Here is a 24250-nt window from a genome sequence, read left to right as displayed (position 1 = left end):
CAGGTTGATATTGTATCCATTTCAATGATGTCCGAACTATTTTTTTTTTCTTATTTATCTGTGTGATATTGTAGAGAATTGAGAACTCGCACCTTTATATATTTTTTCAACTAATTTGGTTGTTTAACATTCTCATACATAAAGTTCTCGACTTCTCGACAGTTGTTCACCTCGTCATAAGAAAATAAACCAAGTGATTTTATATAACAAAATGATACATTCATGACATTGCAACATCAGAAGAACGAAGAACAGGGTTACAATACTAAATACTTACAAATTTACAATGTTACATACTTGTAGTTGTTAGACTTGCATGTAACAACTAAGTGACTAACATTGTTAGTTGTATACTTGTATGTTAGTTGTTACATGCAAGTATGCAACACAGCTCAAAAGTAAAGGGAGCGAAGACTAACATAATTCATAATTGTCTCCCCACTCTTCTCCTTTCAAAAACAATAAACTAAAACTATCCAGATTCTAGAATGACTAACCACTTGACCGGTGTTTGCAATATGGTGTTTCAAAGAAGAAAACCAAAAAGGATAAAACCGCCTTCTTCAAAAAAAGATACATATCAACTTATCAAGCCTTCAACGCCAACATGTAAGATACGGACTGACTCTGCATCATCAAAAACAAAATAAACATTAGCAAAATTATCACCAAAAGAATCCATAAAAGCTGCCATTATATGATAAAATCATAAAACATTAAGTAACTTACTTGATAAGTTCATGGTTTAAACCTTCAAATGTGTTGTTCTGCCTCTCCTTCTTCAAAGGATGAGGGGTCCAAGTCTTCATCATCTAAGTACAACTCTGCATCTTGTAAAACAGGGTCCATCAAGCATCAAGTTCTCGACCCAATGAATCCCACAACTTGGATGGTCCCTGTCTTGTACTCATCACCGCTTCTTGATAATAGTCGCAAATTGGAATGCACAAAAACTAAGCTATCCACTCTTTTCGAGAATCCATCCATTTAAGGTTTCAATGTATGAATGTGATAAAAGGTACTCCAATTCGTTGAACACGAAGATGAAGATGGGTCGGGAAAGAAGCCCGGGTCCAAAGCTTGCGGCATGGGAGTGCTCGACCCATTTGTTGACCACCACACTAAAGGATTCTCTCAACTTCTTTGGGTCATAACCTCCCACTTTCCATAGTCTCCTAGCCCGTGAAAACTTTCCAAACTCGCTACGAGCAACAATTCTTTGGGCCATTTGGAAAAAGTCTTGAAAAACATTCTTCCGCGATTAATCGAAACCTCTCTATCCACATGAGGAGGTTCTCTACCAACACCCGCAATCGACCATTCATCATCAGAATACTTTGGATTGAGGCTATGAGCCATACAATGCAATGGGGTGTTACTTTTGTCCACCGCTAATCAACACCTCCTCCACGACATTATAAAATTTACTTTTATCTTTTATCACATCTTTTGTTCATGTCGGAAAATTGCTTTTTTCACCTTCTCAATCATCGAATCCCACATCTCGCATTACCACGAGATGCAAAGTAGGGCGGTGCATGTGTCACATTCTCTTAACATTGAAACTATGGGATTAGTGAACTCAAGAATGTAATCAATTTTATCCCACCACCGATCACTCAATATATTTTCCTTTATCTTGCTTGACTTCTCGGCATTTGGACCACCCTCAGATCCTTTCCAAAACTCGACATAACTAGTTGCTCTAACCCATCTTTGACCTTCGGAATCTTGCTAACATCCGGATTGTTGATGCAAATCGTGTTTCAAATACACGCCAACAACTTTAGCTTTGCAAATTTTTGTAAATGGAGAGAGCTAGTGTATGGTTATTGATGAATTGTCGAATCGTCCTCACCGCTGTTCATCAATCTCTAGAATCCACTTACATAATTCAAACACACGGTGATTTTCTGCGCGTTGTTAGTCGGCGCACATATATTCTTGAGTGCCAAGTTCAAAGTGTGAACCACACATGGCGTCCAAAATATACTTGGATGTTGTGCTTCAACAACTAATCCAAAGAACTCTACAAACAGTGCATTATCGGTAATGATTTGAACCACCTTCTCAACCCCAATTCCAAAGTAATTTCTTTCATAAACAAAGCACCCATATATGTTTGTATCTTTATACTCCCCACTTGCATCTTCACTTTTTAAAACATAGGACCACTTGGAGAAACTGCCACAAAATTTATAAGTGGCCTTCTTTGCACATCATCCGACCATCGAAAACAAGACTAACCCCAGTCTTACTCCATAAAGTTTTGATGCTGCTCATCATCCTTTCAATATTTTCTTTCTCTCTAGTAAGATGTGTTGTTCGAAGACTATCATATGAAGGGGGAGTGTAACCTTTCAGGTTGTGTGAGCATGCATACATTATCACATCTCTAAAATATGGAGAATGGGCGAGATTGAATGGTAGACCTGAAGCATAGAACATTCTAGCAATCATACAATCCAAAATGTCCCTTTCAGTGAGATTGAATGACTTCCCTATTGAAGTGTCACACATTCTTGTTTTTTTCATACCCGTTCCATCGTGAACTTGCGGTAATGGAACCGAAGCCGATTTAGTTTGCATTCGACATATAGCCTTGCGTTTAAGAGCATTTTCATGCTCGCTTTGAAGATCTTCGGTGTTTGTGGATCGCCAGTGCATTCTTTAACCCCAAAACCTCCTTCTCCAAGAAAATGTTTTTTCACTCTTGAATATGAACCACTCCATATTTTCGAACAGAACTTGCATCTAACCTTGTAATTTCCTCCTCCACTTGGAGCCTTGCTTATCTTCTCAACGTGATTCCAAAGAGGAGAAAGTATAAGTTTATCATCTCCTGCTCCTCCTTCAGCTGCTGGTGCTCTTAAGCTTGACATTTATTTGAGTTTAGTTATTAAATACCTTAAGAACTACTCAAGCTTTGTTAGTGGTAGGGTCGGTTTGCAATTGAAAATTGAAGAGGGCATTAACTTTAACTTTGGTTGTTGTTTTTAGTCTCCATTTTTGGTGGCTTCAAATAGAAAGATCAAATACTATTTGTTGTTTCTTACTTTGGCTTTTACGGCTTTTATGGGGCAAAACAAAAGAGGTCGGATTTAGGGCAAAACAAGATAAGATTTAGGGCAAAACAAAATGGGCTTTGGGCAGCCATTGGATCATAATTCATCTAAGGCTAAAAATTAGTTGTTTACTTACTTACAAGTGGAGATATCCTATGCTCCCACCTTCTAGTACTAATTTCATCTTTGTGTACACCCAATAACAAATGATTGTGTTTGGTTTTTCTAAGTCATTGATTTTTTATATTGGTTTTTCTTATATAGGAAAATAATATGTTTATTGCTTAATTAGAAGTGTCCCAACTAAGAGTGGAATTCGAGCTAAACGAGCCGAAGTTTTACCATGCTCAAGCTCGCTCGTTAATTACACCTAACTTTCAATTTAGCTCTAATTCGCTCATATAGTTAAATGAGCAAGCTCGAGCTGAGCTTAAACGAGTTGAGCCCTAGCCAAGCCTGAGTGGCTTGGTCATTTTACTCTACAAATATACTATTTGAGTTAAACAAGTCGAGCTTCATCAAGTTCATTTGTTACACGGGCTTTAATTTGAGCTCGAGCTCGACTCATATAGTTAAACAAACGAGCTGAGCCCGAGCCGCTCGGCTCAAATTCCACCCTTAGTCCCAACTGTCCAAAAACTTACAAGAACTCGACATATAGTATTAAAGTGATCATGGATCATGGACCATAGATTATATAGGAACAACTTATAGCAACTCTAACACGTAGTATTAAGTGATTATGGATCATGGACCATAGATTATATAGGAAAATAGTCATTTTACAATATCTATCGGCTTACAATATAACTCTAACACGGATCTAAATTGATAGCAAAAATATAATATCGATCGTTCTTGGTTGTGCTACAACTTATATCTGAGTCAAGCTTGAACATACTATAATTTAACTTGATTATGTCTTTAATTGAACTCCGCTATCAAAGGTTACTTACTTAAATTAATTGAGGGTTGATTTGGGAGCTAGTCATTCCATAATTGAGTATGTCTAACTTTGCCAACACCTATTTCAAATTTTAAGAATCTCAAAGTGTGGATAATTCCATAGTTTACTAAATATTTTTTAACGATATTAGACATCTTCAAATGAATTGAATTCTTGTGAGGTTGATCTCTATGATGTGGAGAACATCTACACCAAAACTTCTAACTAATCATTTTTAGTTTTTTTGGAGTTCGTTTTCGTGTAGTTCTTATAACAATTCCCTAATGAAAAAAGTGAAATATTATTATAGTTAATCAAGAAGAAAATTGAGGGAGAAAATAGGACGACTTATTAGTTAGGTTTCAGCCCTTCCTCACACTTTTCTTATATAGGTGAGGAGGGGTTCCATACCCCTTTTGTGATTGCTTACAAGAACTCTAACAAAAAAAAAAAAGATTAATGGTTCAGAGAAACGAGACAATTGGTAAAATAGAAATTCGAAACTATACTGACCTTCACTTGAATTTTACTAAATATCTCAGTGGATTTGAATGATATCAACTTTCGCTTAAAATTTTATAGTTATGTCAAATTTCCATAAAGAATATATACATTATATATTTTCATACAATTTCTATAATTTTTTTTTTTATAATTACATCAAATTTCTTTAATGAAAATATTGTCATAAACCTTACATCAATTTTTGATACTTACAAGCAGCTAAATATATTCAAGTCATATTACCCCTTAAACGCTTAAATCTTTGGTCAAGTCAAAATAGTTTCTTAAAAAAAAAGTATATCAAAATGTTAGCTAATACGTGGCTGATTTGCCTCCAAAAAACGTGGATTGGTTTGCCCTTAAATGCTTAAATCTTTTGGTCAAGTCAAAATAGTTTCTTTAAAAAAAAAAGCAAAATATATCAAAATGTTAGCTTAAAACGTGGCTGATTTGCGTCCAAAAAAACGTGGATTGGTTTGCATCCACAAAAATGTGGGGTATTGGCAACAACAAAAACCCATAGTTGGGCCACTGTAGTCTGGCCCAGCCGGCCAGCCTTAAATTAGATAATTGAAAAAACTCGGTGTTAGATGAATTGTTTGTGTTATTATTTTAGTGCTATTTGACTGTTATAGATGTCAAAATTGATGTGCTTTGGCACAACAGAAAGTTTTTGTTTAAAGTCAAAACCCTTCTTCTTCATCCGATAGATCTCAAAACCAGGTGCTTGAACCTTGAAGTCATTAATGGAAACCTGAAGAGAAAGAACAGATTATTAAAATAAAGGTATGTAAACAATTTCTAACTTTCCTCCTAATTTGACTATGAAAAAAGCTGTTTTTTTTTTCTCAAATCCCTCCGACCACTCCGACCACGTATCTGTGTCGTGTCGGTGTCGGTACGACACGACACGGGACACGGCGGAAGGAGAGGCGTACCCATGCAACACAGCCGGTGATACTTGTTTCTAATTAAATATTTTGTGGAACTTTTTTTTTTGGTGAGAATATAGACATTTTGTATTTAAGTTATTATTTCTTTTTTGATTTATAATGTTCTATTATCTTTTCAAATATGTAACAGGTTATCAGTGTGAACCAAACAGTGGGCACGCTGAACTTGTGACAGAACGAGTGGCAGCCAAACAACGTGTCCCCAACCCATCACACTATAAAATCGAATTTAAGCCCAGTCCAATTTCCAAACCCATCCTCTCTCCCTCCTCCGTTCCATTTTTTTTCTCTCTCTATAAATATATATATCATTCTTAACGTGTCAGGGTTTAGAAAATTACCAAAATGAATGAACCAAATTCTGGAATAACAGTTTTACCATTCGATTATTCCGTCGAGAATCATTTCAAAGCAATGAACACAATTCATAAACTCTGTCTAACAAACGAGACAGAACAAGAAAATGATGACGGAACTCAAATATTACAACACTTTAATTCCCACGTCACCTTTTTAAGGTAATATTCTTTTAAAAAAAAAAAATTATTCCAGTTTTATCCCTTTTCTTGATTTTATTTACTTAATGAATGAATAAATAAAATGTGTTTTATAGGGAATGGATGCAGTATAATAATTATTACAAGCCAAGGGTAGTAAAGTTTAGTTGTCAAGTTAATGGGAAGAGAGGAAATGAGGTTGTTACTAATGAAGTTGACTTACCTCAATTCTCTTCTGCTACTGTTCCTAAGGTGAGTACTGAGTTGTAATAATAAACTGTACATTTTTTGTTTCTTATGTTAAGTTGTTTGTTCTTGTTTATGACTGTTTTGTTGTTGTTGTTGTTAAAGATTGAGAGTTCGTCAGGTGAGACAAGTTTTCCAGCAACTAGGTATGTTTTGTTGCATTGATTTGTTTTACGCTTATGATTATAGTTTTGAAGTATTGTAATAAGGATATGTATGAATGTATACTATGTCATTTTTCTCGTGATTGTATGTGAAAACCCCCACTATCTACTCGTCAATGTTGTCTGCATAATCATTGTATTCTTCAGAGAAACTAAATATCTAATGATCGTCCTCCTGGTCTTCATTGCCAGAGTCCTCAAACACTTAATTGATTGAATGCATCTATTAGTGAGTTTGCATTAGAATGAATGCAAAATACTTGATTGATTGAATGCATCTACAAGTGAGATTGCATTAGAATGAATGCAAAACACTTTGATTGGTTGATTTAATGCATCTACAAATTTCAGTCAGTGGGGGTGCCCTGACCTTTTTCTTCCTCATCCTAGTTTAAATGCACTTATGACAAAATCATAGAAAGACTTGTGCCCAAGTGTTATATAATATAAGTGTAAACAGGTGCTATATTGATGATATACTGAACACTGAAGCTGGTGAAGTTTGGAAACTGAAATAATAATGTGAATGGTGCTTTGTCACTGATGTGTTAAATTGTTTGAGGATGGAGTACTTGCCATGGAAATGAATGGGCAAGTCTTGCCTTTACCATAATCACAACCTCTTTCTGATCTAAATAATAATAAAAAAAAAACTATCATGTAGTTTAATCTTATTTTCAACCAGTTAGGTTGAATGTATGTTATTGAGTATGAGAAAAAGAAAGAAACACGGAGATATTGAGAAGAAAAGAGAAGAGAGTATACAACCTTAGTGAATTAAGGTGCTCTATATCCGTTATATATATGTATGTAGAAAAATAGTAAGCCTTTTAGACGCCCTCGAGGAATTGCCTCATATTAGAAAAGCACTTTAGCAATAACAATATGAATCATGGCGGAAATCAGTGGATATGATGTACTTCAAAGTAAAAGTCACCCCTTTTCTTTAAGATGGATAGTGGTTTACCACATGATTTTATGACTTGTATCTAGATTTTATTTAGTGTTATTAGTCTCCATGTAAAAAATTATCTACTGGATTTTATTTGTATGAGTTGGATAAGGCTCTACTTTTCTGCAGGAAAGATTTTGTGCTTTATGTTGGAGGACATGTTTGGGCATTGGATTGGTGTGGTAGCGTATATCAACAGTCCGACTCTCATATAAAATGTGAGGTACTTGGGTGTACATTTAATTAGTTTATTTTCAATTGCAGCTAATCTGTAATGGTAAAATTATGTTATTGCTAATGAAAAAGAAAGTTTAGAGAGAAAGGATAGAGAAAAGAGAGTACGTCTGAATTAGTTTCGGCTTTCTCTCATGCTTCTTATATAGGAATATAGTTTGCTTACAATATGGAAAACCTCAAAAACAAACCCGGTTGTGGGGCCCCTTAATTCCCAATACCCCACGACCAATGGCACACTTCCCTACTATTCGGGTGAGCAAAGTGTCCTACCTATCTAATGACTCACGCAAAACTCTAACAATAATATTTTTTGCATCATAATAATCTGGTATTCAATTTCGTTCTTTGCATGTGCTTTTTGAGTTTGTTGATCTTTAAATAACTTTGCTCATCTTTCTTTGTATTTTTGAAAATCGTATGCTCTTGCTTATTCTATTTTATTGTGTTTGAAAGCCCCAAGATGAATTTAGTCTTGCAGTAAAAACCCTTTCTAGCTGGGTTGGTCGAGTAATTACATAGTTCTTTTCCTTTTATTGGGTATAACGATTTCATCCAATTAGATGCGTGTGTAGTTTTCAGTTACAATTTCATCACAAAAGTATGAGCTTTTGCAAAATGCAAAGACGCTTTAATATCCGGTGTGTTAGTTGCAAGGTTTTTGAGTCCAATTAAAGTTTGAAGTTGTATAACCCTAGCCTTCTAAGTGTGCAATTCCCAGCTGTCCAATCAAATAAGACCTGTTTTAACTCCAATCACCATAAGACTTGTTACATACTTTATGCTTGCAAACAGTATTCATCGATTGGGTAAACAATTTATGATTGCAAATGTGTACAAAATGATCTTCCTTGGACTTACTTTATGCTCTTTCATATTTTCTTAAACATTGGGTAAACAATAAGAGAGAGAGGGAGGGAGGGAGAGTGATCCATTTAGAAGTACCTGGTAGGACAAAGCAAATAAAAGAATTGGAGGGAAAATATAAGAGGCAGAGCATCTTTCACTGTGTAACAATGAAGGCCAAAAATAGCGACCATCTTAAATGTGGTCCCCTTCACGTGCTGCCACTGCCCATAACAAAGTCGAACAATTACCTTGATGAATAGAATTACCTGAGGAAAAACCTGCAACTATGACATAAAATTCATTTGTTTCGCTCTTTGCTACTTGACATTTCACAGGACCCACAAACCCAGACTTCTTGCCTTAGACATGAAGTTAGTGTGATCAAACTTTGAATGAAACTCTGCTGCAGTATTTTTGTAGTTTTGAGTGAGTAATAATTTTGTTTGACTTTTGTTGTTGTATGGCGTACTGTACCACGTTCTGGCTTTTGACAGAAAGTGAAAAAGTGGGACATGTGTTTTCGCTTGTTTGATTATGTGGTAAAACAAAACATGTAATTGGTTTACCATATATAGTTTAAAACAGACAACATGTTAGATTCAATTGGGGTTGCCCTTGTTGGTTTACAACTTTCAGGTTTGACCCTCACCCAATCAAAAAGAAGTTATTTATCCTACTTTTTCAGAAAGAAGTTACTTAACCACCTTTTTACCAAATCCTCCTCCTTTTTCCTATTATTCTCCAGATTTACATCAACAATCTACTTTCTCATTATCCTTGTGAAACGGTTGGTAAACAATTTTGGTGAAAACTGTTGCAATGAAAACGCATTACAATGGAAACTGTTTACAATGAAATTAAAGTTCAACCTAACCAACACGGCCTATATTCGTTGTTTTCAACTTTGTGGATGTAGATTGCATGGGTACTAGACTCGAATAAAATATTGGAACTTCTCTCAAATTTTAAACATAGTGCGTCTAAATGTATCTAACTACCGTTTTCTGGCTTTCAAATATCTTTCAGTATCTTGCAGTTGCTGCTCATCCTCCTGAAACTTCTTCTGAATCTTCTTATCACAAGATAGGTATGCCTTTGACAGGAAGAGGTGTTGTTCAGATATGGTGCCTATTACATGAAGTGAAAGAGGAGGTTTTACCACCTATACCAAAAAAGCAATGTGGGAGACCAAGAATGCAGGTTAGAAAAGTGGAACCCTTGGGTACTTTAGAAGCTGAAAACCAGGATCAAGCACTTTCTGTTCAATTAGATGATGCAAAAGCGAAAGATATGCTTCCATTAAAGAGGCCAAGAGGGAGGCCCAGAAAGCATGATAGAAAGGAATCTATTGACGACTCAAATGGAGAAAACCAAATGGTTCAGGCAACTGGTGGTCAATTTGATATTGCAAAAGAAGAGTCAGTTCCACTGAGGAAGACAAGAGGGAGACCTCGTAAGCAAAAGAAAATAGAGGAATCGTTTGCTAATTTAGGTAAGGAATGCCATTTTGTTCCACCACTTGCTGTTGACGTCTCTCTAGAATCGCTATGTTCTTTAGGGAGTGAGAACCTGGGTCAAGCACTTGCTGTTCAATTAGATAATGCAGAGGAGAAAGATGTAGTTACTTTCAGGAGGTCAAGAGGGAGAACTAGAATAAAATCTTTAGATGATTCCAACAGAGAGAACCAAATGTTTCAAGCAACTGGTCAAATTGATCATCCAAAAGACAAAGAGTCACTTCCATTGAGGAAGGCGAGCGAGAGAATTAGAAAGAAAAGGGAAATAAAGGAATTTTTACTTCGTTTAGACACAGAAAGCCAATTTGTTCCACCACTCGCTTTTGACATCTGTCAAGACCCATTAGGTGCTTTAGGAGGTGAGAGTCAGGGTCAAGCACCAGCTGCTCAATTAGTTAATGCAAATGAGAAAGATACACATCCATTCAGGAGGCCAAGAGGGAGACCTGGAAAGAAAACTAGATGCAAAAGTAAAAGTGTTCAAGGAGCTGATGGCCAGTTAGATAATGTGAAAGAGAAAGACTCACTTCCGCTTAACAAGGCAAAAGGGAGACTTAGAAAGCAAAAGGATATAAAGGAAGGTTTGTTAGTAGACACAGAAAGCCAGGTTGTTCCACCCCTTGCTGTTGACATCTCTCAAGAAGCATTAGATAATATGAAAGAGAAAGATTCACTTCCACTGAAGAAGGCAGAAGGGGGACTTAGAAAGAAAAAGGACATAAAGGGTGGTTTGTTAGTAGACACAGAAAGCCAGTTTGTTCCACCCCTTGCTGTTGGCATCTCTCAAGAAGCATCTGGCTTTCTTGCTTTAACTGAAGCGACCAGGAGTACAGAGGAGCAAGCCATGGTAGAAAGCTGGGACACAGATGTTGGGTTAGAAACACAAGCACTTGATCAATGCAGATACAAATTAACCAAGCTGAAGAGGAAAAAGAAAGATAAGACATTGAGAGTTACTCATCATGTTACTACTTCATCGCTCACATTAGCTCAAGATAAGGATATGGATACTTCTTTTGATGTTCTGCATGGGAATAAAGGCTTTGATCAAGATGCAATAGCATCGAGTCTGAAAGTGGCGAACAATGGATCCTTGGAAATCAGTTCCAATAGCTTTAATCCTCCCAAGGATGTTGCTTTACCTAGAGTTGTATTATGTCTAGCTCACAATGGAAAGGTTGCATGGGACGTCAAATGGCGGCCTCCTAACGTGTGTGATGTAGAAAACAAGCATCGCATGGGCTATCTTGCTGTCGCGTTAGGAAATGGTTCTCTAGAAGTGTATGCTCTCATCCTTTCAATTTTGAAATTCTGTTTTGCATCTATTTGTTGCCAAATCAATTGATATAACAAAATGATAAAAAGATCCTTATTGATTTGCTAAAGAATTCATAAAACAGGTGGAAGGGTAGTGACGTCTACACTATCTAAGTTGTCCTGCCGTCCCCTTAAAACACTCATCGTTTGCTTTCACCTAACAAGATACATAACCCTCGACAACTGTTTTCCTGCCCCGTAAACGTTTTAGCAAGAAACAATAAGCCTTAGATCCCTAATTTTTTTAACTATTGAACAGATCTAATATTGGGTACTAACTTTAACAAAAGAAATAAAATATTCAATATGGGTATGAGTGTCTGACCCTAATTGTGTGCATATACTTCTTTTGAGATTCATGGGCTAGGAAAATTCAATTGTACTTTGTTTCTTTACTGTCCTGATTGTTGCTCACAATTCAACCTCTTATGTGCAGTTGGGAAGTTCCTTTGCCAAGAGCTATAGAAGTTTTATTTTCTTCTTGTAAGAAAGAAGGTACAGATCCTCGTTTTGTGAAATTGGAGCCTGTTTTTAGATGCTCAAAGTTGATATCTGGAGATAGACACAGGTACATCTTTCTTGTTTTGCTGGGGCCTATTTGTGGTCACATTTGTTGCTCCAAATTGTGATAGTAATTTCTAAAAGACAGAAAATAGAGGAGCATCACCATAAAACTACCTGTTAGTCTGTTACTTTAGTGAATTTGTTATGTGGTTTTATAGTACTTTCTTACTTGCTTTCTTTTCTTCAAACAGCATTCCTCTTACGGTCGAGTGGTCAACTTCATCCCCTCATGATTTATTACTAGCTGGATGCCATGATGGAACAGTAATATCTGCAGCTCATCTCAGTCTATTTTATATTTTTTTTCGTTTTCTTCACAAATTAATAGAAGGGTGTTTTAAATTGGAGAGTGATATATCAATTCATCGACTTCCAAAGCTGCTTTGAAAAAAGAACTATTATTATATTTATTTTATTTTTTGATTTTTTGATAAATGATATTACTTTGCTGTTGTTCTTATATTCTTTTATGTACCATTTACCGTGTATGATTTCTGAGTAGTGTTTTTCATATCTTATGTATCTAATGGACATGCTGTACTTAGTTTACTGGGATGAAAGTTGATACATTTCTGTTCACTCAGGTTGGCTTGTGGAAGTTCTCTGCAAGTGGTTCCTCTCAAGGTATTTTCTAACAGTGCCAGTGACTCAGTTATGTAGAATATGGTTTGGATAGTCGTTCTCATTATGTTTATTTTAGAAAACAACGAAAAAAAGAAAAAGTAGAGAAACATCTCCTTCAGCTAAACTTTCGTTTATCAATTTTTTTATGTGGAAGACGAGGAGGGAGATCAGGGCCATCCTTAATTATCTTTTCTTGAATTCTGTTTGCAGATACGAGGCCTTTGCTTTGCTTCAGTGCAGATACCTTTCCTATTAGAGCACTTGCTTGGGCGCCTAATGAAAGGTAAGTAATGTCCACTTATTGAGTTTTTGACCGATAAAAAATAATTCGTTAATTCTGGAACTAAGATCCTCGCCAAGATCCATAACCAAAATCTGTTCTTGGTGGAGGGGCCATATAATAATCTTTTTTTCTGCTCGGTGAACTTCTTAAGTTTCATCAAAAGTCAAAGTAGTATGTCGATTTGTCAAGAATTCTTATGACAAAAGGGAAAGCATAGCCAAGTAGATCAGAACAAAATAAAATCTATTGTCCAAATGAAGCAGTTGGTACTCGGTCCCATCTCCCATTCAAATACTAGAACGGGTGATTATCTGGTTTCTAGACCACTCGATCAAAATAGAAACATGAAATTCGTAAAAATCCTTAAAAAATAGATATTTTGTAACTAACGTAAAAATACTAAAGTCACATTGACACGGGTAAGCGTGTCGGACGACGATCTGTATGAAAGTAGGATGCTGGGACACATCTGATTAAAAAGAAAACTATTACTATGCTTTAGTTACCAACTAATTCATGGGCTCAAGCGTCAAGACCTTCCAAACCTTTTATCACTTTGCAAATGGGAGGAGGAAAGTATTGATCGTATTCTTGTCAGTTGGCCACTTGAAAACGATGTTTGGAATGCTTTCTTATTCTCGTTCCATAAACCTTGGACTCTAGCATCAAATGTTAGAGAAGCCTTGGTGAAGGAATTGATTGTGGGTCTTTTGTCTACCAAGTCAAAGTGGCTAGTGGATTGTTGGGACGGAGATAAACTTGAGGATCTTCGAGCACAAGGAGAAAGAAATACACATGATTTTGAAAGAGGTCAAAAAAGTCTTGTTCCGTTGGGCTAGTGGGTGTCCAAGCTTCTGGGGAGCGGGTTATATATATTTTACTTGTAATTTGGACGCTCTTGTAGCTGAATGTAATGAGTGGTAAGATCGTGTCGCTTCTTGCTACTCAAATCACTACATGTAACTTTTTGAAATTGAATAAATTTGAGTTTTATTGAACAAAAAAAATGATATTTTTACCATTAGTGTAATGTGTGTATGACATGCTCATTACACTTGGATATGCAAAAGGGTTAATCTACCGTTATTCCATTAATGAAAAATAGGTGTTGTTGCATAGTTGTTGTCCGTTACATTTAGCATAACTTTTGACTATTAAAACAGTAGGGCCACCAAACATTGTCTGGAACCACGCCAGCCATGTACCTGAATGCAACCCTAACCCATAAGAAATTTGTATCGCTGAAGATGCAGGATAGGCTAACATTGTCCTTTCCCTGTGATCTTTATGTATGTTTTGTTTATGCCCCTTAATTTGAAATATGTGAAAAACAGTTTTGTTCTTTTCAGTGATAAGTTTGTCAATATAATAGACTACATCAATCTTTTCTTTCCTAAAGCTACACATCTTTTGTTTATGCCCCTTCTGAAAGATCTGTAAGGCAATATTGTTTTTTCAGTGATGAAGAGAGTGCAAATATAGTAGTCACTGCTGGACATGGAGGAGGCTTAAGATTTTGGGACATCCGGTAAGGGCCACTTTTTCTTACTCCCAGTTATCTTAGAGACAAGGTTTTCACACTTACATTATACCTGTTCATCTTGCACTCACGGTTGCTATCTAATCAGTTCTCTCATGACTCTTAGCTTGCTTAGTTAAAAGTTAAAACTCTAACTGAATGTGTGATGCGAGACATATTCAATTGTGCTGATTTCTTGTGAGGATGATCTTTATGGGAGGTAGATTATCTCCATAAAATATCAGACCTAATTCATTTTAGGTATGCTTTTTATCTAGGAGTGTGTGTTTTTATATAAATTTTTTAATGAGCCGATTTTCTGTGGAGGATAATCAGTATGGGGATGAAATCTTATCCACAAAAATTTAGTTGGTGATGTAAGCTTTATCTTTCTCAATGGGAGAGATAAAGGATAGTTAGTAGCTATGCAGTCATAGGCACCACAACGCCCAAGGCGGCAATTTCTAGTAAAAAATTGCAGGCTGTTGTCTATGGCGCCAAGGCGGCCCAACGCTCTTGGGAAACCTTGCCTTGCCTCTGAAGACATAGGTTAGTATCCTAATGGCCCATTTCCCTTTCAAGAAAGATATTTGAATTGGAAAATTCAGTTGTTTGTATTGTATATCTTTATAGGGGGAGTGAAGGTGGGAACAAGCAGGGGTAAAATTCAGGCTATACTGGATACCAGAAGGGAAAAAGTGCATCAGTAACGGGTACAAGTGTACAACAGGCAAGGGCGGAGGAAACGTATGAATCCGAGGAAGAAGACTTTGATGACTTATTCGATTGTGAGGACGGGATGCAGGATTTATAAATGTCGGATGAGTACTATAGCAGGGAAGTGGTTGGAGAAGACTAGGAGTGGGAATTGGAGACAGAGGGGAGGAAGGCGAAGTTTAGGTTGGAGGGGAATGGTGGTGGTTGAACACAAGAACAGTGAGGGGTGTAGTGCCACTCCCGGATCTGGCTATATCCTTGCCCAGATCCATATTTTTAATACAAAACCAGATCCGGATCCATACCCGAATGGATCCAAAATGTCATACCATGTGTGAACCATTTTTTAAAATGGTATAATCAGATCTTACCTGACCGACCCGAATTACAAACCATAAGTTCTCAATCACCCTACGTTTGATAACAAGATGAGTTAACTAGTATTACCCCCCCACTAGAGATGAGCCAATTTGGATTTCCCCCCCACTAGATAGGAAATTAGGGTCTCCCCTCCAAATACACAAAAAAAAAAAGTCAAATTGGGTTGACCGTGTATTTTTTTGTGTCTTTGGGGGGGGGAGACTAGTATTCTTTCTGCGGATGAATGAGAACAGAGATTAGTATTCTTTCTGCGGATGATGTGTAGCACTTTTTTTATCGTTGATGAAAGACTGGATGCTATCCCTCCGACCCTTTTAGGAATTAGGTAGTGACAGCCGAATCTGGGTTCATAGCTAAGTTACATTGGCATGGATACGTGTGTCCGTATCCATCCGAAGTGCTAGACTTGGCAAAATACCAAAATTTGAGGTATATCACATTTGCATACAATATGTGCGTGTAGTGTGCCTCGAAACCATTCGTGGGCCACGTATCCAAAGATGGTTTGTTTTAAAAATTTGGTGTGTCCATGTAAGATAGGTTCATAGCAAGTACAACACATTTTCCACCCACTCCTTTGTCAACTTCTCCATCCCAGGTCTTTTATCAAAACTGTCCTCCCATTCCTAACTAGCAGATATGGTGATAAAAAAAGGTGTTTTCTTCACTTGGTATGTGGACTTGGTGCGCGCTCACAATTGATAACCATTTTAAAAGAAATGAGGACATTGTTACTATCTTCTTTCTTATTTTTCCTAAAAGGTATATATTTGTTTTGCGACTCAGGGTTAGTTTGTGCAATGTTCTAAAAAACGCTAGGCGGTAGTCGGACGGTAGGGGAGCGTGCCTAGCGCCTAGGCCTTCTAGGTGGCCGTCTAGGCGCTAGGCGGTTTTATTTATTTAATTATTTATATATATATATATATATAATTAATTTTTTTTTCTCTGGATAAAACAAGTTATTTGATACGTGGCAAGACCGCAAGACTTAGCTTGATATCAAAGTTGTTGTAATTGTATTGTATTGTAAACTGCATGAATTTATTGTAATGGGATGAACTACTTTTAATGAAATCAATATTTTCCTTTTGCTAGTTGAATTCCACATGAATGCCTCATCTGTATTCACAAAACACACAAATTCCCCTGAAATACATAGAGTCTACCAGCTGAAACTAACAAACATCATAAATTGAATACTTCATTCAAATTGTACATAGACTCATAGAGTCTACCATCTGAAATACTCAAATAATCAAATAAACTTGGCAAAACAGAGTAACAGACCAAATTAACAAAAAATACACTTAGCAAAAGTGCAAAACAAATGCTGTTTTTGATCTAGTATCTTTCGTGGACTTGCAGCAAGTAGTGCTTTAACAAAAGGGTGGAAATATTCCACTATTTGTCTAACTACTCTTCCTCTCCATATCTCTCTAACACGATCTCTTCATCGGATTCAAACTCATAGTCCTGTTCTCCTTCATCCTCGGTGTCCTCATTTGATACAAAATCCTCTTTATGGAGCTCTCTAACTTCAACATTTCTAGCACTTCTTCGAGGCTCTAAGACATCATCCGCTCCGGATGCTTCTCCAACCATTCCCCAAGTAATCCCCAAACCGGGTGCAATTTCTTCATCATCATCATCCCCACCATTAACAATCCATCCTTGTGCAGTACTAGCTTCACTAGCTAGTAGTACATCTACCTCTTTTTCCTTTTGCCTTCTATTCTTGTTGATGATCCTAGCATTGAATTGGACATAGACTAGATTGTTCAATCTCTCTGTATCTAGTCTATTCCTTTTTATTTGTATGTATCTACATAAAAGAGAAGTTTGAAAAAATGTTAGTACACTTTTAAGTGATCCAATTAGTTAACCACACGTCCACACTATATATGTCATAGTCAGTACACAGTACATACCCCCTCAAAAGTGCTCCAATTTCTCTCACATCCCGATGAACTAGTAGTCAATGAGAGTATCTTTGAAGCCATTTTTTGCAAGTTGGGTGTAAGAGTGCCATAGTTGGACCACCATCCAACTAGTCAGTAGATAAGCACACACAATGTCACAATATATATATAGCACAACTTAGTATTAATTAATAATTTAATAACACATAATGCAAATGAATAACTAGGCAATACTATTTATCTAATAACATATAGTCTTACACTCTTACAGTCTTACCCGGATCATAATTAGCATCATTCTTGGCACATCCCGCCGCAGCTAAGGCTCTTCCAAACCCACCCTCTTTCTTCTTATACTTCATCAACTCGACATTGGAGACACGATCTTGCATATCAAAGTCATCGGCGAAGAACTTCTCAACACATGTGAAAAAGGCATCATTGACAAATGGATCATCTTTAATGTCTGAATTTTTGAAGAAGTAAGGATTTAAAAAGTAGGCCGTCAAATGTAACGGACCATCAAGCCGACCATCGCCTTTGTCCTTAATAATATTAAGAATGGGTTTGTAGTTATCCTCCACATTCTTGAATGCCTCTTTAATCTCCTCCTTTGCTTGTAACAATTCACCATGTAAAAAGGGCATTGATGGCTTTCGATCCCCATCAACAAGGTGAAGTACCTTCTCTAAAGGAGCAAACACTTTCAAGCAAAGTGTTACTCCATTCCAAAATGCCATACTTAGAACAGTGGAATACGCCGTTTTCCCCTTCACAGTCTTGGACCATTTGGACTTCTCCCAATCATCACTAGTAAACATTTTCCTCAACTTTTCTTTTTTGTCCATCAAACTTTGCAAAGTTAGGAATGCAGTTGCAAATCTAGTGACTCCTGGCCTCACTATGTCTCTTTTCTTCGTAGCTCTCCTCATCATTGACAAAGTGTTATGATGTGAATAAATAAATATAGTGAAGGCCTTTGCTTTATCAATCACTCCTTTGAACCTAGGCAACTTACCGATTCCTTCAAGCATAAGGTTCAACGTGTGAGTGGCACATGAACTCCAAAATATGTGAGGTCTCTTTATCAACATCAAATTTGCCGCAGCCATATTGTTTGAGGCATTGTCCGTCACAACTTGTACTACACATTGTGGCCCAATATCTTCAATACACTTGTCAACATATTTAAAGATGAAATCTCCGGTGTGTGCATCATCCGAAGCTTCATATGAAGAAAGAAAAGCCGTACCTTCCTTGCAATTGACACATAAGTTCATGATGCTTCTTCTTTTCCGATCAGCCCAAGCGTCGGTCATAACAGAACAACCATTCTTAGCCCACTCCTCCTTTTGCTTCTTGAGTGTGTCTGTAGTTTGCTCATATTCTTCTTTCAACAATGGCTCCCTCAATTGGTATTGGCTTGGAGGCTGATATCTCGGACCAAATTGACCAACTGCTTCAACAAACCTTCTGAAGCTATCATTATCCGTAGCATGAAATGCAACACCATTTTCATACACCCATCGAGCCAAATATCGATGAACATCATGTGTCCTTTCTTTCCAAAGTGCATCATTGATATTTTGTTGTCGCATCTTCTTATTTGCATCAATTGAAGATCCGGGATTGATAGTAGAAGCAAACTTATCCATAGGCCCAAGATAGTGTGGCCTTTTCCTTGACACTACCTCTTCATCTGCTTCATCAGTAATGTGAACTTCTTCTCTCACTTCTTGTTGTTGCTTCTCTTTATTACTTTTCTTCTTTTTCACTTCATCCAATGCGGCTTTACACTTAGCTTTATCTTCATCAGTAGACTTTGAGCATGGGGTTATTTGTCCTCTAATGTTCGCTATGTGTAGCTTTATTCTATAAACACCTCCACTGAACTCTTTTCCACACAACTTACACTTCCATTTATCTAGGCTATCTTTCTTGAACAACTTTCCATACTCCCAACCAACATCATTGGAATCCCGTTTCAAAAGATTATCGGGATCGGACACGGTGGCATTGGACGCCGCGGAAGAAGCCACATTTCCCGTATTTCCCGCCATTGAACTGTATAAAATAGGTATGTATAAAATAAATGAATCAAATAGGTATGTATAAAATAAATGAAGTCTACAAGTTGACATCAATGGCATTTATCCGTCACTACAGCCATTCCATCAATTCACACCATCCATAGACTGAGGTCAATTTTTTGCAAAGAGCAGCTATCGTAAACTAAAGAAGATTTTTACTGAGCTTCATGCCATCATAATTTCATATTAGCCGAACTCAGTTTTTTTTCTACCAAACTTAGTGAATTGACTCAGTCAAGACGAATTAGACCAGTCAATATACCCTGACAGCCAAGAAGAGTCTTAAAAATTTTATCTTCATTTCTCATTTTCTCTGCAACAAAAAAAGACCCTCATTTAAGACTTGATGATTCACAATTTTTTGAAATTCCCATTATAATATTAAAGATGGATTCTTTCACACTCACTACAACTTAATTTATTTTGGTTGCTGGAGAGAAGAAAAAAAAAAAAAAAAAAAAAAAGAGAGCAGAATTGGAGAGAAGAAATACATACCGAGAAGAAGAAGAAGAGAGACCGATTGTTTGTTGAAGAGAGACAGAGAAGAAGAGAGACCGATTGTTTGTTGAAGAAGAGAGACCAGAGAGACCGATTGTTTCTAAGCCCTATCGGGCTTTTTTTTAACTAAATTTAAATTGGGCTTGTGGGATTTTAAATTTAATTGGGCTTGTAACAAATTGGGCCCAAAAAACAAACTAGACCTTATAAACCGTCCAGCCCCACCTAGACCGCCTAGGCCGATTAATCCGCCGCCTAGTCCCGATTAATCGGTCCACCATTTTATCGACCGTTTAGGGTGAAAATCAGTACGGCTAGGCACCGCCTAGACGGCCGCCTAGGCCGTTTTTTAGAACACTGAGTTTGTGTAACTGCTTATGGACTGCCTGTTTACGTTTATGTGGGGAGATTTTGATGGAGAGAAGGTTTTGAGCTTTGCTGACATAATCATGTCTATAAAAGAGCTACTACTCTATAAAACGTGTTATATATTTAGAAATTTAGAAAACATAATATGACAGAGGGAGTCACACTATGAACCATGTACAATACGATTACATCAATCCAGGATAATTTCCTCCAATCTCACTATAAGATCTTCAAATCTAAGTCCCATTTCGGTGGTTTTATGAGAAACATAATGCCTGAAGAGATGCTTTCAAAGATTCTCCTGTTTCTTTCGATTCAAACATTCCAAACTATAGCACGAAATATCACTCTCGGTGTTTTTTTTACCCTTTTTATAGTTATAACTTTTCTTTCCTAACTTCTTAAGTTCCATTTTCCTGGTGGAGGTGGGAATCAAACCCAAGACCTTTGGCCCAACCTCCGAATGCTTGACCAGTAAGCCACTGAAAGTTGAGATGTAAAATTATATTATGTTGGCTTAAACAAAGATATAATTGACTCATGGTAGGTAACAATCAACTAAGTAAATACTTGGACCTGCTAAGATTGCCTTTGCAAAGTTAAGCAAGAAGAGTTTCATTCTTTTCATCTGCAGGGATCCATACCGTCCTTTGTGGGACTTAAGTTCAGTACACAGGTTCATATACAGCCTGGATTGGCTCCCAGATCCAAGGTATAGTTTCCCTCTATTTGGAGTATATACTGCATATTTTACACTTGATGAAGTCCCTTTTTATCTTTCAACCTTGCTTGTGTTTCCAGATGTGTCATAATAGCATTTGACGATGGTGCACTGAGGATCCTTAGCTTTTCAGAGGCTGCATATGACGTTGCTGTGACTGGAAAACCCTTTGGTGGTACACCGCATCAAGGGTTGCACAGTTATTTTTGTTCATCATTTCCAATCTGGAGCGTTCAAGTATCAAGACTAACTGGTAGATCTTCTGCTTGGCGTACATATGTTAATTGAGAGGAATTGCACTTGTACAATGTATCTAGGTGTGTTAATATCATTAATGTTGTGGTATCAACTTGAAACCATAGTATGAAGTTAGACTATACCGTATAAGAGATAAAGAGAAACATAACTACCATTGATGTTTCGGTCGGAAGGCTTGGACTTCACCCGAAACTTTGATTGGAGAAGAAGAATAAAGAAAGAAGAGAGAGAGAGAGAGAGAGAGAGAGAGAGAGAGAGAGAGAGAGAGAGACCTGCATAGGCCAATTCAGTACAGGAATTGTTTTAAAAATCAAGAAAAAAAGAGAGCTAGAATCTGGTTTCCTCCACCGTTTCACCTCTCATTTGCTACTCCTTGGTTAGGGTCTGAGACTTTAAATAAGAGTGTGCAACTGTTCATAATGTGAAGAGAATAAGAAGTTACTCGTGCGTTAAGTAGACGACGAATAGAAAGTGGAGCATGGACAACTGAACCGCCCATATCACATGCGGTGAAATTATGTGGTGGTGTAAAGTCTTGGGTAAGACATGTATACTTTGTTTTGATTTTCTTTGACAAATACGATTCAGTTGGAGAAAAGCATTGAGTTTGAGCTGTATTCTGAAACTAGCTCATACCAAACCTCATTTCACTGACTCGGTACCCAATATCTTGTACATAATATTGTTTTATGCTTGAAACTGCCTTAAGTGGGGTTGTTATTTTATTTTGAGAGGTGGTCTTGTCACTATTTTTTTTTTGTTCCTTCTGTTTCTGTTTCTGTCTCTGTTCATTTTAAAATCTTGAATCTGTATACATTTTACAGACAAACATATTGAATAACCTTTTGGGTCACGCAGATGTCTAAATAGTTTTACTTAAAGATTTTTTCTTAGCATTAAAGTCCCCGTGTATCCAACATGCAGTAGTCCATGGTGTTTTGATGCAAGACTCATACTTGAATGAACTGATTTGATATGCCCATGCCCATGTATCTGATGCTTTAGGGAAAAACTGAGAAATCAGGTCTTAGGTTTCATGTTGATGGTTATAGCATGCTTTGTGACATGGAAGGTGTCCAGTGGCCTACTGGTCAAGCCTGGGAGGTTGGGCTCAATGTCTGGGGATCAAATCCCACCTTCATCTGGGAAAGAGGGATTGAAGGGTTTAGGTGAATAAAATTTTATCTACCAAAAGAAAATAGGAATGCTTACTTCCGTATTTTGAGCGACAAAACGTTGCAACTTCATCACATATTTAATTTAAAGAAGGTACAGGGAAAGAAAGGGTTCAGACATGTGATGTAGAGAATGGTTAAGTAAGGAGTAGGATATATGCATTAACGTCATCTGTCTTTTTGATAAAGGGGCACTGGAATGTAGAAATGGTTGACAAATTGAATCTAACATTCTCAAGAATGGGTAATTTCTTATAGAACAACACGTCACAGATATTTCAAATTATTAGTCTAATATTGATTGTCATAAATTAATTTGTTTATTGTCTAACTACCATTGTTGTTTGTTTCGACTGATACTACAATTTAGGTCAGGTTGCGTACTGCAGTTCAGATGGTTTGGCTATCCGTTTTCAGGTGGGATCATATTCCAGTTTTCTGCCTGACCTTTTCTTTAATGGTTTGATTAACTTACATGTCTTCCTATCGTTATCTTGCAACTTTTTTGAGTTGTACAATATTATTTAATCTCTTGATCATAATCTGAATGTATCCCAGTCATACTAAGCTTTTTCTGACTAATCTTTATCCCCAAATCCATTTACTTATACATCTAGCTTACAAGCAAAGCGGTGAATAAATATCGTTCAAGCAATCGAGCCCCACATTTCTTGTGTGGTTCACTGACCGAAGAGGATGCAGCTCTCATTGTCAACACCCCCTTGCTGAATATTCACTTCCCAACAAAGAAGTCTGTTCCAATGAATAAATCCGTGAACAAATGCGGGCCAATTTCAAAGCAAGCGAAAGGAGCGAAGGATCAGGCACCTGACAATGAACCCCTTGGTAAATATAATTTTTTGATAATATCAGACTGTGCTTTCTGAATCTGTCGTGTGTTTTCAGACGTGATAACTAATTCTATGTTTTGTATCAGATCTATGCTTTGATGATGATACCTCGGAATTTGGTGTGGAGGACACAGTGTCTTCTTCAAAAGGTAAAAATACAACAAAGAAAAGCAAGAAGATGATGAAGAGCAATGAGGAGGAAGCACAGACTGATAATGAATCCCCTGGTAATTGTTTTTTTTTTGTTTTTCTCTATTATCTCAGACACGCCTTTCTGAATCCTGTATGTTTTTCGACTCGTAATTCCATGTCGTGTATGTGATCCATTTTTCAATGATGATCCTGTAGATATGGGTTTGGAGGACTGTGTGACTGGAGAAGGAAAAGTTACATCAAAGATGAGCAAGAAGAATACATGGAAGAATGAGGAGGGAGCCCAAACTGAAATTGAAGTCTTTCCTCCCAAGATTGTTGCAATGCACAGAGTTAGATGGAATATGAACAAGGGCAGTGAAAGATGGCTGTGTTATGGGGGAGCCGCTGGAGTAGTACGATGTCAGGAGATATTTGCTTCTTCAACTAGAGAGTGTTCACTGGTAAAAGCTTTTCTTTCAAAGAAAGGTGTCGACATATCAGTTGGGTAACAGGAAGGTGGCGCTTTGCTCGGGAAATGACCGGTTCAGGTTTTAGTTTGTTAACTCAGTGTAAAGTTTTGTATCAGAAGGACATAAACATTAACATTGTAAAGCCATAGTCGACGCTGGCCATGCGCTTGAGGATTGTTAGAGTAATTAATATGTAATATATTAATTCTACTTGGTTGAATATATGAAGGAAATTAAATGTTCATCGTTTGTGAATGAATGTACAGCTGGGCAAAATGGATCTCAGAAGTTCGTTTTGGAAGTATGTTTCTTTGTCTGGGCTCTGGTATGGCGTATAATTTCATTGCTGTTAATCTGAGGAAGTCGCGAAAGATAACAGAGACCAGATGCGTAGTGTGTGTGCTAAAGTGGAGGAATCATTCAGCAAGCGTT

General features: G+C 37.1%; 2 protein-coding genes across 7 annotated transcripts; one reads left to right on the top strand and one right to left on the bottom strand.

Moving 5' to 3' along the window:
• The first annotated feature begins 5161 nt into the window (after positions 1-5161).
• Positions 5162-24060, top strand: LOC147480229 (uncharacterized). 6 transcript variants are annotated; one of them, XR_015204228.1, is made up of 18 exons: positions 5162-5301; positions 5599-5986; positions 6082-6217; positions 6317-6357; positions 7457-7550; positions 9437-11208; positions 11681-11812; positions 12000-12072; positions 12393-12432; positions 12643-12715; positions 14175-14243; positions 20843-20920; positions 21010-21182; positions 22552-22606; positions 22738-22779; positions 22980-23208; positions 23300-23440; positions 23562-24060. XR_015204228.1 is itself a non-coding variant. In XM_086576805.1 (17 exons), the coding sequence occupies exons 3-17, from the start codon at positions 6144-6146 to the stop codon at positions 23855-23857; spliced, it is 3327 nt and encodes a 1108-aa protein (XP_086432931.1). In that variant the 5' UTR covers positions 5162-5301; positions 5599-5986; positions 6082-6143; the 3' UTR covers positions 23858-24060. The 6 variants fall into 6 exon arrangements, 3 of the variants coding, with proteins under 3 accessions (XP_086432931.1, XP_086432929.1, XP_086432930.1); XR_015204227.1 differs by having other exon boundaries at positions 22733-22779; XR_015204226.1 differs by lacking the exon at positions 22552-22606.
• Positions 16718-19823, bottom strand: LOC147480230 (uncharacterized). The gene is made up of 3 exons (XM_086576806.1): positions 17525-19823; positions 17250-17381; positions 16718-17154 (listed from the first exon to the last, which is right to left on the bottom strand). The coding sequence occupies exons 1-3, from the start codon at positions 19399-19401 to the stop codon at positions 16746-16748; spliced, it is 2418 nt and encodes an 805-aa protein (XP_086432932.1). The 5' UTR covers positions 19402-19823; the 3' UTR covers positions 16718-16745.
• Positions 24061-24250: the final 190 nt, after the last annotated feature.

The sequence above is a fragment of the Coptis chinensis genome, chromosome 8 (assembly GCF_015680905.1).
Source record: "Coptis chinensis isolate HL-2020 chromosome 8, ASM1568090v1, whole genome shotgun sequence".
Taxonomy (NCBI): domain Eukaryota; kingdom Viridiplantae; phylum Streptophyta; class Magnoliopsida; order Ranunculales; family Ranunculaceae; genus Coptis; species Coptis chinensis.
This window is presented reverse-complemented; position numbering and strand designations above follow the sequence as displayed.